This window comes from Balearica regulorum, chromosome 4, assembly GCF_011004875.1.
Source record: "Balearica regulorum gibbericeps isolate bBalReg1 chromosome 4, bBalReg1.pri, whole genome shotgun sequence".
NCBI lineage: Eukaryota > Metazoa > Chordata > Aves > Gruiformes > Gruidae > Balearica > Balearica regulorum.
In genome coordinates, this window is record NC_046187.1 from 68,509,927 (window position 1) to 68,526,408 (window position 16,482).

The window sequence follows — 16,482 nt, forward strand, 5'->3', positions numbered from 1 at the left end:
ATGCTTAAAATCATGTTGTCTGATTTTGTCAATATCATAGGTGAAAAGCTTACTTAATATTCTCTGCATTTTTTATAAGACCACATTTATTATCTCTCTCTGTCTGGTTCCTTTTTTTTCCTTTCAATTGTCTTTTCAGATTCAAATCCAGAGTCCCTGAGTGCTCTCTCATTTCAGCTTGATTGGAATTGAATATTCATAATGATTTGCAATATACCTCATTGAATGTACTTTTCTTAATAGGTATTTTATGTCACTTAGTGTCTCTGGAGATATTTACATTATCATAATCCCTATAATATCTGAATGCTTTTTGGATGAGGCTACAGCACAACTTTTCATTTCTTGCCACTTCTGGTGACCTTAATTCAGTTTAAATCCATCTCTTTCGGAGCATTTCAAGTGGTTGCACTGCTCTTCACTGATCTCTTTCTTGTCCCTTTTGTAATGGATATGTCTGCTTTTGGAGATTGCTCCTGCAATCTCACCTAATTAGAAAGATGCTTTTCTGAACATGATTAAACCTAGCTTGTTTTTGGGCACTAATAACTGCTGCTTGGTCACACAAGCTCATTCACATCTGCCTTTGATTCCTGCTCATTATTACTGGCTTAAAATTACCAGTCCAAATGTGACTCTCCTTAGTGAGCCAAGCTGCCTAAAGATTTGAGCGTAGCAGGTCCAAGCTGGTTATTTTTCTGTAGGCATACCTTCAAATTCACTTTTTTTGTTTTTTGAGAAAAGATTGGTCACACAAAAGCTATCGTTTCAATAATGTGTTCCCTTCACAGTTTCATAGAGAAAAAAAAAAAAAAAAGCCACTAATGAGTATCTGGTACCTTATTTTCTAACCTTCTAGGAAAAATGGCCAAAATTTTCCCAAGCAAGTAACTGTATCATTGTAGTGGCTACACTTCACCAAGTTCGTCCAACTTCAGGAATGGAAGCTTGTGTGGGGGTGCATATATCAGAGCATTCTCTGTGCTGAAACGTAGTCCTGGAAGGACCTGGAAGTATCAGGATAACAGATGCAGATCCTCAGCACTGCAGGCCAGCAATTCTTTTCCATTTACAGAAAGCTATACAGAAATACATCTCATAAAAATTAATCAATTCATAGCCAGAGAAAAGAAAAATACATACTCATTTGTGCATTTGGAGAGGAACCTAAAAATGTATGATTCTGAGCACCGTATAAGATTATTTTTTTAATAGGTTATGTGGGAAAAATCATATCTATGATAAATGAAGGTTGCATAATAGGTCATGACTGTTCAGTGACCATAGGGGATTACCTTCATAATTTCTCTTCACATCCTAAACGGGTGTAAATTCTCACTTGTTAGGAGCGTCCATAAATTAAGAATGAGACGTGAAGACTGAACTCTTCATATTGTTTCAGGAAAGTTTTTTGGGGCCAGTTGCTGAAGCAAGGCAGAAACAATCCAGTAATGATATAACATGATTATTGCCAGTCATTCTGATACTTTGCGTAGCTGTTGAATATATTCATAAATGAGTTGGAAAGGGAAATGAATGGTGAGGTGACAAAATCCATTTATGATACCAGAGTAGTCAAAACTAAGTCTGACTGCAAAGAGCTGCAGTAGATAATGGTAGCGATGGTTCTGACTTGCAGGGTAATAAAAAAATGGCAGCTGAAATTCAATACTGATAAGTGCAAATACATTAGGAAGAAAATAATCTAAACTTTACATTTAGGACAATGGACTATAAATTAGCCTCAGTTATGAAACAGAGATATTTTCAAAAGACTGTGGATATCACAATGCTTAGTGGACAACAAAAGGGTGTTAACATGCTTAGAATTACAAAGAAAGCTGTAGAGAAATGATCAGGATCCTACTGTGTGTATATATACATATGGTCATATATGTATACACACAGTATACACATACCTGCATCTTCCATTTTGTGTGCAGTTCTGCTTCCTTATCTGTAAAAAAAAGATACAGAGGACTTAGAATAGTTATAAAAAAAACAAACAGGGTTGACCAGAAGTGTGGAATGGCTTATGCTGAAGGATTTCAGAGACTTGAACTAGTTTAAACTCAGAGAAGAGGCAGTTGAAAAGACAGGAACTGGTTAAATAATCATATGTTATGAAACTTATTGAGAAGATGACTAAGCAAAGATTATTTGCTCTCTGGTAACTAAAGGTCACAAAGTTATCAGGCTGCAGGTTTAAAAGAAAACAGACTATTCTTTTATTTTTGTGCAATTCAGCACATTGCTGGGTGGTGCTTTGGATGTTAAACATACAGAAAGATTCAGAAAAGGATTAGAGAAAATTATGGAGAAAAATCCATCAAGGTCCGTGAGACGTCAGACCTCCGATGCAGCCGTTGGTTTGGGAAGTCTGGAAATGTTAGAAGAGAGGAAGACATGCCACAGCAGACATTTGTCTCCATTTGCTTATTCTTTGACAGTGTCCACTGGTGTTTGAATGGGCCACTGTGAGAAGTGGGAATCTCTGTTAGATGGAAGGGGTGGCTATGTGCAGTTATGCTTTCTCACCGCTTACAAGGTCACCATCTTCATACAGAGTCTTCATAATAGCACAAGCCTTGCACAGTAAAATGTACATATATATATGTATATGTATGCATATATGGAAGCACATACATACATATATATATCTCCTTTTTGGAAATAGGGAAAGTAAAGCAGACTTAGGGCAGTAAGAGATTTAGGCAAGATTCAGACTGTCCCTTGCTGTGTGTCAGGGGATGTCAGGCACCCAGGCCCTGGGAAGACCTCAGGGTTGTAAAACTCAGCTGGAGATAATTTTCCTGCGTCTCACCTGGGGCACAATGTGTACTCCTGTGGTGGGTGCACCTTAGAGACTTGCCCAGACAGCTCTGTGTTTCATACAGTGGCTTCCATGGATCCTTGTGCTGGGCACCCACCTTCCCCATGCCTTGTGCAGGGAGGTTTGGTGGTTAACTAAAAGCTGTGCATTACGCTGTGCGATCACAAGGGAGCTGCTGGCCAGATCTCCTTTGGGGAGGGGTCCATCCTTCAGGGGACGAAAGAGCTGCAGGGTTAAGTAGACTACTTGTGAAGTTTTGGACTTTGGCAGAGAAATGTTGCGTGAGGAATAGGTGGAGAGAGATGAGCCAGCAGAGAGGTCAGGGCAGGCTGCGGTTCCTCCCTGGAAGCTCACAGGCTCTGATTCCTGGCAGCCTGTTGCTGCAAGAATAGAAGGGTAGGGCCCAACCAGCCTCCTCCCAGATGCTTATTCCAGTCTGAGAATGTTTATTGTCCGGTCCCAATAATCAGGCAGAGCCAAGCTGGCTTTCCACATACCTTAATTCTTAAATTATTGACTGTATGGCTCCCACGGAGCTGAGGTTTCGATTAGAGATGCGACATTAAGGAAATCAGTACTGCTATGCAAATAGGTTGTCACAGCTAATATTTTCCTCACTCACCTCTGAACTAGGATCCTCTTCTCAGCACCAGGGGAGAGGGATGAAAAGGCAAGAGAATAAATGAGATGGGATTGAAAAGCCACATCTTGGCGATGGCTGGCTTTTGTTCAGTCCTGCTTTGCTGTGGCAATCTGGCACACCAGCTCACTGCCACAGAGCCGCGGACACGCACATCACCGTCACTGCAAAGGCAGAAGGCATTTCACCGGCACCAGGTTATTAATTGTCTTTAACTGCTCAGTCTGTTAACAAAATTGTGCTTGTTGCTGTGACCTGCTGTCTGTTAACAGGCCTCTTCACTCCAGCTCCTCTGTAAATTCTTCCTGCCCTGAGATCCAGGATCTCAGTGGGAACAGCAGTGGTTGAGGATATGTTTCCAGTAAGGTAGATCTAACTCTAGATCTACTAGAGAATTGCCCTTCTCCCCACGTATTTCATTTGGACTTGACCCAAAGAATCACTTTACCTTGAAACTTTTACCAGAAGAACAAAGGAAGAGAATATTTCAAAGTAACTCCTGCAATCTATCCATCTGCTGACAGCTTTACAAAAGGCTGAGCCTGCATCCTTCAGAATACACACCAAAGGCAGGCTAGGAAATTAATATCTTTCTTGAGAATGAGTTTTGGCTCACATTACTGAGAAACATCCTTATTCATGGGCAAGTCCCTGTAGTTTTTAAACTGGATTCTGGCTAGCTAGAAAGAAAATTTTCTCCCTGTGGTCACACAAAGTCTAATAACCAATACATGACTGGGAAATTTCGTAGCTGCTTTCCTGTTGCTTGCACATGTGAATCTACAGACATATCTAAATTAGAAAAACTAGTTCACATTTTAAAATGTGGCTGAACAAGACAGATATTGTTTAGAATGTACCTGGTCTTGGATGGACAGTAACCCACTTCTAAGAGACACCTAATTTACTAGTCTGAACATGGCTTTAATGTTAATCGGTTGTTTTGGTTTCATTTTCTTAAATGGCTGCACATCATTTGCTGTTTTCATTTATTTACTTCATCTCTTCACTCTTATTTTGCTTTATCAATTCCCAGGGTAAACCTGAGATCTCAAGACACTGCAGGTCAACATGCTGCAGCATCCAGTATAATTTGTCACTTGACTTCCACATACTAGTATTTCACATGTCACTCACGCTGTATGTGCACCTGAACCCATTAGGCTTGATTATAAATTGCTGGCTGATAGAAAATTATATTCACAGGCATTTACTGAGCATAATTACTCGGCAGGAACTATCAACCTGAATCAATTACCCATGGTGTAAGCATATTTCCCCAAGGATTTTTGGAAAGGGTGGGAGTAAATGTCATGAGTGTCAGTGGTACAAGAAGACATCTGTGCTACATGGGGATACTTCCTCCAAAATTTTACTTTTCACATTCAGCTCTAATAAAGCATAACTTTTAGTCTGTGCCTCAGTCATTTAAATCTAAATGGAGTTAAAACAGAGTTATTTGAATGATTACATGGTAATCTACTGAGCTATCAAAACATATACATCACAGTGTATTAGGAAAACAGACCTGAGATTATGACTGTTTCTATCGAAGCAGTCAATACCAACAGTACATGTTTAGAGACAAATACAGACTGAGTTAAATATTGGCTAGATATAGAACATCTCCTGCCCCAGAGGGTGTGCGCAAGATTTTCAAAGGTATCTGAAATAAATGGGAATTAGATGACAAAGTATTTTTCAAGATATAGCCCAAGTCATGCAGAAAAGCCATTGCTGGCAGACCCAGAGCCTGAATACGCTATAGGAACATCTGCATGGATGAACAGGCAATCGCACCCCTGTGCTCCTCGGTGACTTCATTACCCAGCCCTTGGCAGTGTTTATTGACGTGTGCTATGTACCAGGCTGATGGGACTATTCAATTTCTGCACGCCTGAACAGCGTGGGTGTAAATTAGCTCTAATCCAGAAGCAAATGGGCTCTGGTAAGCGGTGCAGTGTGTGGTGAGCTTACACAGCTGCTAGACTGGAAGGGACTTGAATCAGAGAGGAAAGGTATCTATTTTTCTAGAGATGCAACAAGATTCTATTCCTTTAAACTAATCAATTTAAAAATAATTTATTTAATTTAAGCTCCTTTAGTAGTCAGTGAGGAGAGACTTGTATCTCCCAAGATTGATCTGTGACACATATATTAGATAACTTAGGCTGGAACCAATTATTCTATGTTAGTGCCTCTATCTAGCCTTTAGAGAGAGCCTGAACTAATCTTTCCATTGTCTCTAGTTAGTTGGTATAAAATCCATCCCACAGTTGTGGTGTCAGTTCATTTCTGCAAAACCAGATGCCTAGCTGCCAGTCCAACGGGCACGGGTCATCTGTGGTCTGCTGTTGTGTCTGCCTGCTCTCTCTGAGCGTCAGGTAATCAAGGGCAGCTCATCCTGCACCAAACGCTCATGGGGCAACAGCATTTGAGCCATAGGTACCTAACCATAGGGGCAGGAGGGCAAGAACAAGCAAGTTATAAGTGTGAACAATATCAAGGAAGAGCTAAAGATTCATGTCATCCACTCTTGCTAGTGATTTGATGAGGTTACTACTTGGACCAGGTCTCCTAAAATATATACCTGCTATCACACAAACACACAGTAGCATTATGTTCCATTTAAAGCTGCTCTGTACATGTTGCTCTCTAGAGCGGAGCAGGGGGAGAAATTATCTGAGATTACAGACTCTAATTTTCAGTTTGGAGTTGCGTGACTCAGTGCTGACGTTGCTGAGTGATGTGTTGAGTCTACTCCAGTTGTTCCTGAAGTCTGCCCTGGTCTGCCCCAAGCCTCCTCTGGTGCAGAGCAAGATTGTGCCTTCCTTGTTCACTTCAAAATGCTTAGCAAATTCGTACACTCGATTCATACAGTGATTTCTGTTTTCCTGAAAGCACTGTTGAGATCACTCTGTGCACAAGCTAAAGAAAAGAAAAGCCCAATATTAGCTCTGCCATGGTTACTGCTCTTCTGTTAGGTTTAAAGAGGTGGGGGTTTGTTTTTTGTTTTTGTTGTTGTTGTTGGGGTTTTTTGTTTTTGTTTTTGTTTTTTGTTTTTAATAAAAAAGAACATTAGCTATATAAAGCTGTCTTTTGAGATAGTTTTAATTAGCTATATAATTAGTTATTTTAACTAATTAGATCTCCACAGTTGGGATTCTTCTGAATCCTTCTTCATTTTTCAGCTGCTTAACTCTCCTTCCATTTCTACTCCTTCTTTTCTTATCTTGTATTTTCCAACTTCATTGTTGTTTTCTGCCTATATTTTAAAGGCAGAATATAGACGATCTTCCATAGGGGCTCAGTTGTTACCATGGCCCCTGGCATAATTTTTCCTTGGCCAAAATCACTCTCTGAAGCCTTCAAGTTTCAGAGGTTAGCATAGACCAAAGGCTGCCTAATAGGCAGCTGGAATACAGCAACACTGGTTTGAAGATTAGAGAGCTTAGCCATAAGGATGCAAGCCAGCCTGTGCCACTTTGCTTCCAGGCATTAATCCTGCACCATTTTACCTTTTCTGTGAATGTAACTGATGCCTAAAATATAGAAATGACATTCCCATGCAGAACTCTATTTGCTGCCTGTCATGAGAGCCCTCCTGGGTACCGCTGGGGAAAGGGAGGTGGATGAATAGTTTGGCAGATGTTCAGGTTACTAGGTAACTTAATCTTATGCAGGATTATTATATCAATTAGTTCTGACATACGTTGCTATGAAATCAGAGCGCTCTTCAAATTGGGGAATTTCACAGAGTTTGGCCAGAGACTTACCTCTACTCACGTGTCCTAATCATATGCCACCTCCTCACCCTGCACCCTTCTTTCCTTGGGAAGCAAACCTGAGCATGAAAGGGCAAGGTGGGATCTGCAGCTCACACCAACAGGATGTGGACAATCCACGAGTATCACATTAGTTCTTTTTTGTTAGTACATTTCCTTAAGATTTACACTGAGCAAAGGTTAGTATTTTCTTCTTTATGGGTGGTGTGTAAAATAAGCAAATTTCCTGAAGTTCTGATCAACTCATCAGCTTACTTTTGTTAACTTTTAAAAATGAAAGCAAATTTCAGAATTTTTCACTTCTTTCTGATATATTTGGTGGCTATTTTGTTTTGAAAAGTAGAAATACTCTTCCCAAATACATTTATTGAGTTAAAAATAACCTGATCAGGATGCTTTGCTCACTTCTTTCTTCTTTGTCATTTTACCTTTTCACTAAAAAATGTAGTTGAATGAAAATCTGGCAGATGAAAACTAGTAAGCAGAATAATGGAGTTATAAGAGAATGAGCAACACTCATTTGCAATTGTGAAATACTGCCAGCTTCTTCAATTTTTATAAAAATAGAACACAGCAAGAACCAATTTATAAGAGAAACCTTTAAAAATGCAGGCAGAAAATTATTAAGTGTCCATGTATCAAACTCAATTCTTATTCCCCGCAGTGGCAACCAGATGACAAGCCAAGCTGCTTATTGTCATAGAAATCATGCTCAGTTATCAATATTTCTACAATCAGTGCCTGCAATTGATGTTAAAATGATGGCAGAAAAATAATGGGGGAAGTTTTCAAAGTGGAGTATAAGATGCACATGCATATAACCCATTATTTTTGAAAAGATGTGTGCGTGCTACAGGACCTACATATTACTGCCAAAAAATTGCCCTGACTTTGTAATATGTGCCCTTTTACTGATGTGTATGAACTCCTATAAGGCTTAAATAAGGGATTTTATGAAAGATAAAGCTTTGCATGAGCTGGGGGAAGTGACTTTGCTTTTCTGGCTAAACCATGAGAGATTGTGGGTGCCATGAATATTTTTACTCAGTGTCAAACTAAGGGCTGCTGGGTGAGCTGATCCTGAAGATGAGCAGATATGACCAACCCTGTTAGCTTTCACCTATCTACCACCTACTTACTACTGAACACTCATTATGTAGGTCAAAGAGGTAAACCGAAACACATATCTCCTCATGATGGTTATACAGATATGTGAAGTTCAAGCCACCCAGCAGCTTTTCCTTTATACGTTCTATCACACTCCAGGTTATCAATACCAAAGGCGATGCTGGACTTTGAGGTGACAGTGTGAGTCCTTTAGAGTGTTCACTATCTAAATAATTCTGTTCTTTCTCAGAAAAAGTTTCTCTGCATAAAACCACTCCAAAATGTGAGGAACACAGGGATATACTCTGTACTTGTTCCATAATGAGGAAAGTTGGACTCTGAAGTCCATTAAGTCTTTTTTTTTTTTTTTTACACCTTTTGACTGGAAATAAATGACATGGGTGGGGATATAGTTTGTGTGTAACTGAGCAGGGAATCCAGTTCTGATGAGGGATGCAACCAGCCACTAATTGTTTCCATTCCTTTAGAAAGCAAAATCTGGACCATTTGGTAAAATGGTGCTTAGTTACCACCAGGACAGATTAGTTGTGTTCAGGGATAGGCAGTGGTATGGTGGGAAGAGTTAAAGCATCACCACCTTGAAGAAGCAGTTGTGTTGATCATGTCTGATTTGTTCACCCAGGTATTTTTTACTCGTGTTTGTATACAAATTTTGATGCATCATTATCATACTGAATAAAAATTAAAATTAAAAACAAATAGTGGGCAATAGCAGTGGGCACAAAATTGACACCTTGCCTGCCCTCAGTGCCAAGATGCCTCACTCCAGTGTTGGGTATCTACAACTAACTGCTACCTTGGCTAAAGATGCTGAGTATTCCCAGCTCTGCAGGTATCCTTGTGAGATATTGCTACAGAAGGGCTCCTCATGCTTTACAGAGTACCCCTTTACAGCATTATAACACTCTGTAAAAATTATTCTCAGTTTCACTGGAATTTTTACAACTTCAGCATATCCAGGACTTTTAGTTATATGGTGTAACTTCCACATTTCTATTTTCTATGACCAGGATAAAACAAACAATGCCTATGTCTGTCACTTTCTGGCTTCTTCTAACTCCCTTACAAAATTTCATTGCTAGATCTTTTCTATTGAGAATGAAAAGGGTTTAGTGCAGTATTTTGAGAGAATACTATCTTTCAAAGAGTCCATATTTATCAAGTGATATTCTAAAAATATGGTATTTGGACATAAGGGTCGTTATCGTTTTTTCTGAAATCCCCCTTGTAACTTCTGTGTCTGTGCTCCAGTAGACAAACCACAGAGCCATGCAGAGAGACATGCAGCTGAAACAGTTCCTTTCTGAGCATAGTCATTCCCTGTGATAGATCAGTTATTTTTTGATCCTGATTCAGACATGTTCGTAACTAGCCTTCTAGCAAGGTCATCTGCACAAGACATCAGCATTACTTCTGTGTAGCTGCTAAATCATAGAACTGAGGTGGGTTTCTAACTACTTAACAAGCTGTCCCCCAGGATTCGTGAATTTGAAAAGCTGGCATAGAGATGCCCGGTCTGTTCTGACCTCAGACCCCCTTCCTTGTGAAGAATAACTGGGATAAAGGTTCCACAGATTTATCTACTCCTCAGGGCTTTTTTCAAGGGATGTGAAAGTTTCCATTAATAAAACATTTTCCCTGCAATAAAACCACCGTTTCTAAAGCTCATCCTGTTATGCCCACCTTTTCCCCAAACCAAAAGCAAAAGCATCTGTTTTCTCCAGCAAAGTGTTTGAAATATCAATAGGCCAAGGTAAAATGCTAAATCTAGAAATGGCAAAGTAAATTCCACTGCCCACTCAGACCATCTTCTTTCCTTCACACACAGGACACCGGGTTTGCAACACTGGCAAACTCATTTGCAAATTTTTTATAATAAAAAGAGTGTCTTGTAGGACCCGATATGTCTAAGAAGAGTGGTAATTCTGCCTGGCTTCAACTCTCTTTCTGTCAGTAGAAATTCTGTCCTCAGTGGTTGCTGAGTGTGTGCCCACTGGTTGAAACATCTTGCGTTTCTGAGGCTTCAGTTTCCCACTGACAGCGTGGCGAGACCTGTTGGTGAGCACCTCGGCTGCACAAAGGTGTTATCGTGCACCGAGGTATTGGCTGGCCAGAACAAACAGACAAGTGTGACAGGTAGTGCAACTGCCTCCATACAGCTCTCAAACAGCCACATTTTGTACACCTGACGCCACTGGTCTATATTGCTACGAGGTTTTTTTGAACAACAATTTTTCCCTGTCCCTTCCACTAACGAATGTCTGATTCAAGATCCAGCGTTGGAAATCAATACTGCAGGAACTCTACTATAATATCTGAGTATCAAGATAATAAGAATCTTAAAAACCTTTCCATAGCTCACACAGACGCTTTCTCTTTACCAAAAATAGTGATGAAACCCAAGACTTGACTGAAGGCTGTTCCTTTTCTTGATGCATTCCTGTAGTGATTGGTGCAGCCTCTTTCTTCCTCGCTGCTGGAGAGGAGGTTGTTCAATGCTCAGCGTCATGCACTCTCAATATTGCATGGATCAATGGTGAAGGGAAGGAAAACTCAGCTTATCTCTTTGTTGGTTCAGCAGAACCACTCTTAATTCTCAGTATAACTGCCTCTGAGACTACTGATGTATTTGTACAGAATTGCCATGGAATAAATGAAATAATAGACATTGTTCAAGCTCATTTTCATCCTCTTTTCCCTGCAGTTTTTTTTTATTTTTTCCATATGACTATCCCCTCCAATCACTTGTTCACTTTTTTCACCCGCAGCTGGCCATTTTACCACTTATTCTTAGTCAATAGCATGCAGCACAGCAACAGCTACCTGGTTCAGATCCACAACTAAGTCCCCATCAAGCGACTCATTCTCCCTGAGCCTTTATCAAGTTATCACAGCCTGTAGCTGCATCAGCTTAAAAGTAAGATAAGTCATTCACTGGAAAGCAGTTTCCTACAAATGATCTATAGCACAAGTGCCATTTTTGAACAGAATGGCCCAGACTGCATTTATTTTGCCATGATTACAGCAACCGTGTCGAGGTAGCCATGCTTTTGAAAAGCTGAGAACATCTGATGGAAAAGTGCTCCAGCTCTGGCAAAAAGGAATCAATAATGCACAAACAAGGGATAAATTTCACTTCTGCAACTGTCTAACATTTTAACTGAAGAGACTGCTTGTTCACACACAGCTGCTGTGGTGAGGTTTGTGCAGGTCTTGACCTGAGACTATTTGCAGTTTGGAGCTAGATTGAAATACAGACCAATCGCCTTATTTTATTTTTGCTGAAATTGCAGTGTTTTGGGAAGAGGCTTTAGTCTCTTAGGAAATCTGAAAATTTGACAGTCATGTTGAATCTGCAATGAAGCGATTTTCATTGTTTTTCATTGAACTTATCCTACTAAGCAGCCTAAAGACAAACTTTGAGTATTTTTCTTCATCTAGTGAGCAAAACTGAGCTATAAGCTCTTCCCTGGTGTTCCCCAAGTTTGCTGCTGGGTTTCATTAGATGCTTGTGATTTTCACTCTGGCCTGCCATAACTGTAGCAGTCTTTTTTGCTTCGGTATTATATATTCCATGCTAGCTTTTAGCCAGTCTTCCCTCTTTACTTTTGTATTTTTATATATTCAATAATGCATAATTATATATGCAGTATAATTACATTTTGCTTGATTATATATGCCACCATCTTTTCTTAATCATCGCAGACACCAGACTCTAATTCCCCGTTTCATTCAGGCCTGTGAGGCACAGAGCAGTACTTAGAGGCACAAAGCTCTCAGCTTCCATCGTTCTCGGCAGCAGCTGCCTCAACATCTGATGCGCAACTACAAGCAAAGTCCCACGTTGCTTGGCACGTTCCTGCTCATGGCATCCTTTGCCTAATCCAGAGCAGCAAGTACAAGCCTATAACATGCTCTGTCACCAATTTATCCAGAAAAATCTCCTGCGGGCATGGGTTGGATAAGAACACAAGGTTTCATCACTCCAGGCACGGCTTCAATGTTCTTTTTTGTTTCTATTTCTTAGCCACAACTTCTCCAGCTCAGATTTATGACTAGCTGCGAACCAGGGGAGATTTCTGGATAAATACAATTCCTGCTCAGCTTCAACCCTTTACATTGTCTCCACTGGTCAAGAGAGAAGTTGGGGTGCAGAAAAGGGCTGTAATTTGTCCGAGGGGGTCACAGAGGTAGAAACAGAATGAGCATCTCCTGATTCTTAGTCCAATTCCCCAGCCCCCAGCACACACTTTTAAGTAGGTGTTAGCATGCCCTTAATAGCCCCTTATAGTCTTTAACATAATTTTAATCACTGAATAAAGGGATTGATAAATTATTAAACATTTAAATAAAGTGAAATTTTTACTACATCATCAGGTTAATAACCTATTGCTTATTTTGATAGTTTGTAAATATGGGTAGTGAATCTAGATGGGGAAACAGAAAACATCTGAAAAGGGAATACAATGAAGCACTGTTAAACCAGTGTATTTCTTTAGCACTTCCAAACCTCCCTAATCTAATTATGTTTCTGTAATAGTCCTGGGGAGCAGGGACAGGATAAAAGAAAATGAATGGAAATAAATCAGCAATAGAAACCACCTCTATAGATAGTGAGAAGTTCAAGGCTGGACAGTGATACCTTTTAAACTCAGCATGGGCTTCATTTCTCTCCTTTCATTTCACTGTCTTCCTTACTTGCTGCCCTTGTGCCAGTTCAAGTAGTTTGGGGGGAGAAAAAAAAAAAAAAAAAAGAAAGGTGTTTTCCTGCTTTATGCTGTTGTTGAGAGACTTATTTATTTCCCCATTAATTTTAGTAGTACAGTAAATGCCTTCTTTTTAAGCATTTTATGAACCAAGTAAATATTAAACAAATTCAGGGACAAAGCACTTGCATGTCTTAGACCAACACAATGAATCTTCACATCTCCATAGAGCCAAAAATTGCCTCACTCCACTATTAGCAGTTTGCACAGGTTTGCAATCTGCAATTTGCAACATGAGTTTCCAAGCACTTTAGCCTTTTCTTAATGCCTGCAAATACGTGAGCCTTTTAAGGGCCAGTAGCTCAGACCCTCAGGTTTTGAGACTTTGTCTCAACCAATTACTTTCCTGGTAGTCCCTGGATCTCTTTTGAAGCCCTTATCAAAAAAAAAAAAAAAAAAAAAAAAAGCCATCACCTTTGCTGTCTTCCATTCCTTGGTGCCAAGACGGTTTCAACAGTAAGTTACGTTTCTTTCTTCACAGATAAAGAATGTTATGATAGATAAAAAACCTAACTTTTTCCTAATATCTAATCTAAACCTCTCCTGATGCAACTTGAGACCATTTCCTCTTGTCCTTTTGCTAGTCACTTGGGAGAAGAGACCAACACCCACCTCACTACAACCTCCTTTCAGGTAGTTGTAGGGAGCATTCAGCTGTGCAGAAATTATATATTTCAATTTTCTTAGAGCCCTTGGGTGAAAATCCACTGTCTTGATGCTTTGTCAACATTCATTTAATGACTGGTTCTGAAGCTGTTTGACTGGAGATGACGGACAAATTTCTCATAAAAAAAAGGAATGTCCTTAAGCTTGTTTGTCATGAACATTGCTGAAGATAATTCATTGGCTTTTCAGCTAGACACATTTTTTGTGCTATCCTCTCATATCTCAGTCATCCATCAGCCTGTAGACTCACCAGTAGCCATTGTATTTCTGGTGCACTTGAAAAAAAATCACCATTAGGGTAAATGTTTTTAGCAATTTGTTCCTCTAATCTGTTCTTTTTCAGTCTGCCTTATACTTCCTTATTTAATGTGCCAGTGTTTGTGCTCTTTTACACTTAACCTATTTGGACATTGTTTTCATTATTTTTACTTTAAATAGTCTCCTTTATTCCTCTGTTTAGCTATGACAGAATTTTCATGTCCTTTCACGTTCTCTTCCGAGTCTTCAGTATGGTGTCTTTATGCCACCTGGAAGGTTTTTGTCCTTTTAAACTGACTCTTTACATTTCATTTTTGCATGCTTTTCCATTATTGAGTATTTGCTACATATTCAATGTTGCTGGCAAAGCATTTTTGGAGTATACCACATATACCACTTATAATAACTGTTGCAAAGATCTTCTTCCATAGTGTCTCTGGTGCCAACTCTTGGTGCCTTTTTGGGGAATACATCAACAGCTGTTTCTCATTTTGAGAAAACAAACAGAGAAAAATTCCTCCAAAACAGCAGCTGTTCATGTGTTCAAAAAAAATTGGTCTGTACCTCATGGCTTCCCCATGAATCTTTACACCCTTCTTGAAAGTACTTACATCGTGTCTGTGTTTGGAGGAAAACACTGAATATCACATGAATCACAGTAAAATTACAGAAGCTGATACCAGTGTTGGACAGAAATGCTGAGAAGCCTGATGATAGAACAACTGGTGGGGACTGCAGGTGCTGCTAGAGCTGTTGCTGTTCTCTGCAAAATTATGTCAAAATAAGATGACTTTGCAGTCTTTAAACAACGTAGGATTTTGTTGTTGTTGTTCCTTGAAGCCACCTAGGAGGCTTTGACAACATATGAAGTAATAACAAGAGGAATACTGAGTATACTTTCATCTCATGGGTTTTTTTCTCTCATACTGATGGAGTTTACTGATAATTTTGTTGGGACAGCAGAGGGGAGCAGCTGCTTACTGCTGTTGTGTGCCCAGTCAACAAGTCTCGTCAGCCTTGAGCTAACTGGAGGTGTTGTCAAGCTCCAGTCTGAGCAGAGGTGCTAAAGCCAGAGCAAGCGCTCTCCTCTGCTGGCTGTTAATGATAGGCTTTAATGGGAGCAGTATTTGACCAAGACCCGACTGCACATATTTAGGAGGAAGGAATCACTGGTGTTTAGAAGAAATGCAAGCTCAAGGAGTTAATAGAGATCAAATGGTGCAGAAATCTGTTTTATACACAGGGGTGTGTGCGGCTATCCACAGGACAGGCAACGGCTGTTATTCTGATACAGTTATCTGCCCATGATAGCGACATCAATGTTTTTAACCTTTGGCAGATTAAGAAGACAGCAGGATCAAAGTGGACAGACTTCCAGTATGGACAGCAGAGCATCCCTTCAGAGCCACGAGAAACTCCAGGATGGGCGTAACAACAATTTACTGGGACATGGCTGCACAAGAGGCTGCAGCAGTTAGTGAGCTACAGCCCCGCGCCCACTTCCACCCTGGCGGGGTGAGGAAAGGTCCTCTCTGTGCATGCATTCATCTTTGCCCCTCGGGAGCCCGGGACAACTGACTCCTCCAAAAACAGGATCCCCAGCCAAGGACATACCCGTGGAGCACATTGGCTGAGACTTTCCATGTACGACCCTGGTCTTCTTTTGACCCTACCGCTGGAAATATGATCATCAGCAACAAAATACAGTTTTATAAGTAAGTGTGACTTTCCTTTTCAAAATCCTGGAAGAAAACTTGAAACAATTCATTAGGCAGCCTGTCAAAGATTGCCACGTTTCTGGCTATTTTCAAGAGACAAAGTTAAATTGGGGCCAGCTTTATCATGAAGGCTTTACATTACCCTCTCTGTCTCCATTAATTAAAATGGTCCAGTTTGGAATTTTGTGAAACTGCTGCACACAGTAGTTTCTGAGCACCTGCTGTTGAGTTTATAACAGATGTATATGATGTACATACATGAATGTAGTGTCAAATAGGCCAAACACTGAATAATTTCATTTAAACACCTGAAGCCCATTAGAAAAGTTGCAGCGTGAATGTATTCACATTGTTCTTTAACTTCATGCATTCTGCTTTGTAGTAAAAGATGTGATTCTGGCCAAGTCAAAGTTTTGCTCGTGACTATGGTGGATGCAGGATCAGATACATTAGTAGTGTATGATAACCATGACGAAGAAAGACCTTTTTATTATAGGCTGAGTGAGCCAGAGTTGAAAAGCAGCTTAGTAAGGAGAGCTAAAAACATTAAGGATTTGCTCAGATTCATAGTTAGGTGTTATAAAATGTGAAGAAGTTATATGTGGCTTTGTTTTCATGGATCTATTCTGGATGAGAACCATCTTGAATAGAAAGAAACATACTTTATCCAAAGTATTGCTGACGTGAA

General features: G+C 40.0%; 1 protein-coding gene across 1 annotated transcript in view; it reads left to right on the forward strand.

Moving 5' to 3' along the window:
• STK32B (serine/threonine kinase 32B) overlaps positions 1 to 15,843 on the forward strand; it is a 173,085-nt gene extending 157,242 nt beyond the window's left edge. Inside the window, exon 12 of the mRNA XM_075752511.1 lies at positions 15,416 to 15,843. Within this exon, the coding sequence (XP_075608626.1) occupies positions 15,416 to 15,554 (139 nt within the window). The 3' untranslated portion in view covers positions 15,555 to 15,843. The remainder of the gene's footprint in view (positions 1 to 15,415) is intronic.
• Positions 15,844 to 16,482: the final 639 nt, after the last annotated feature.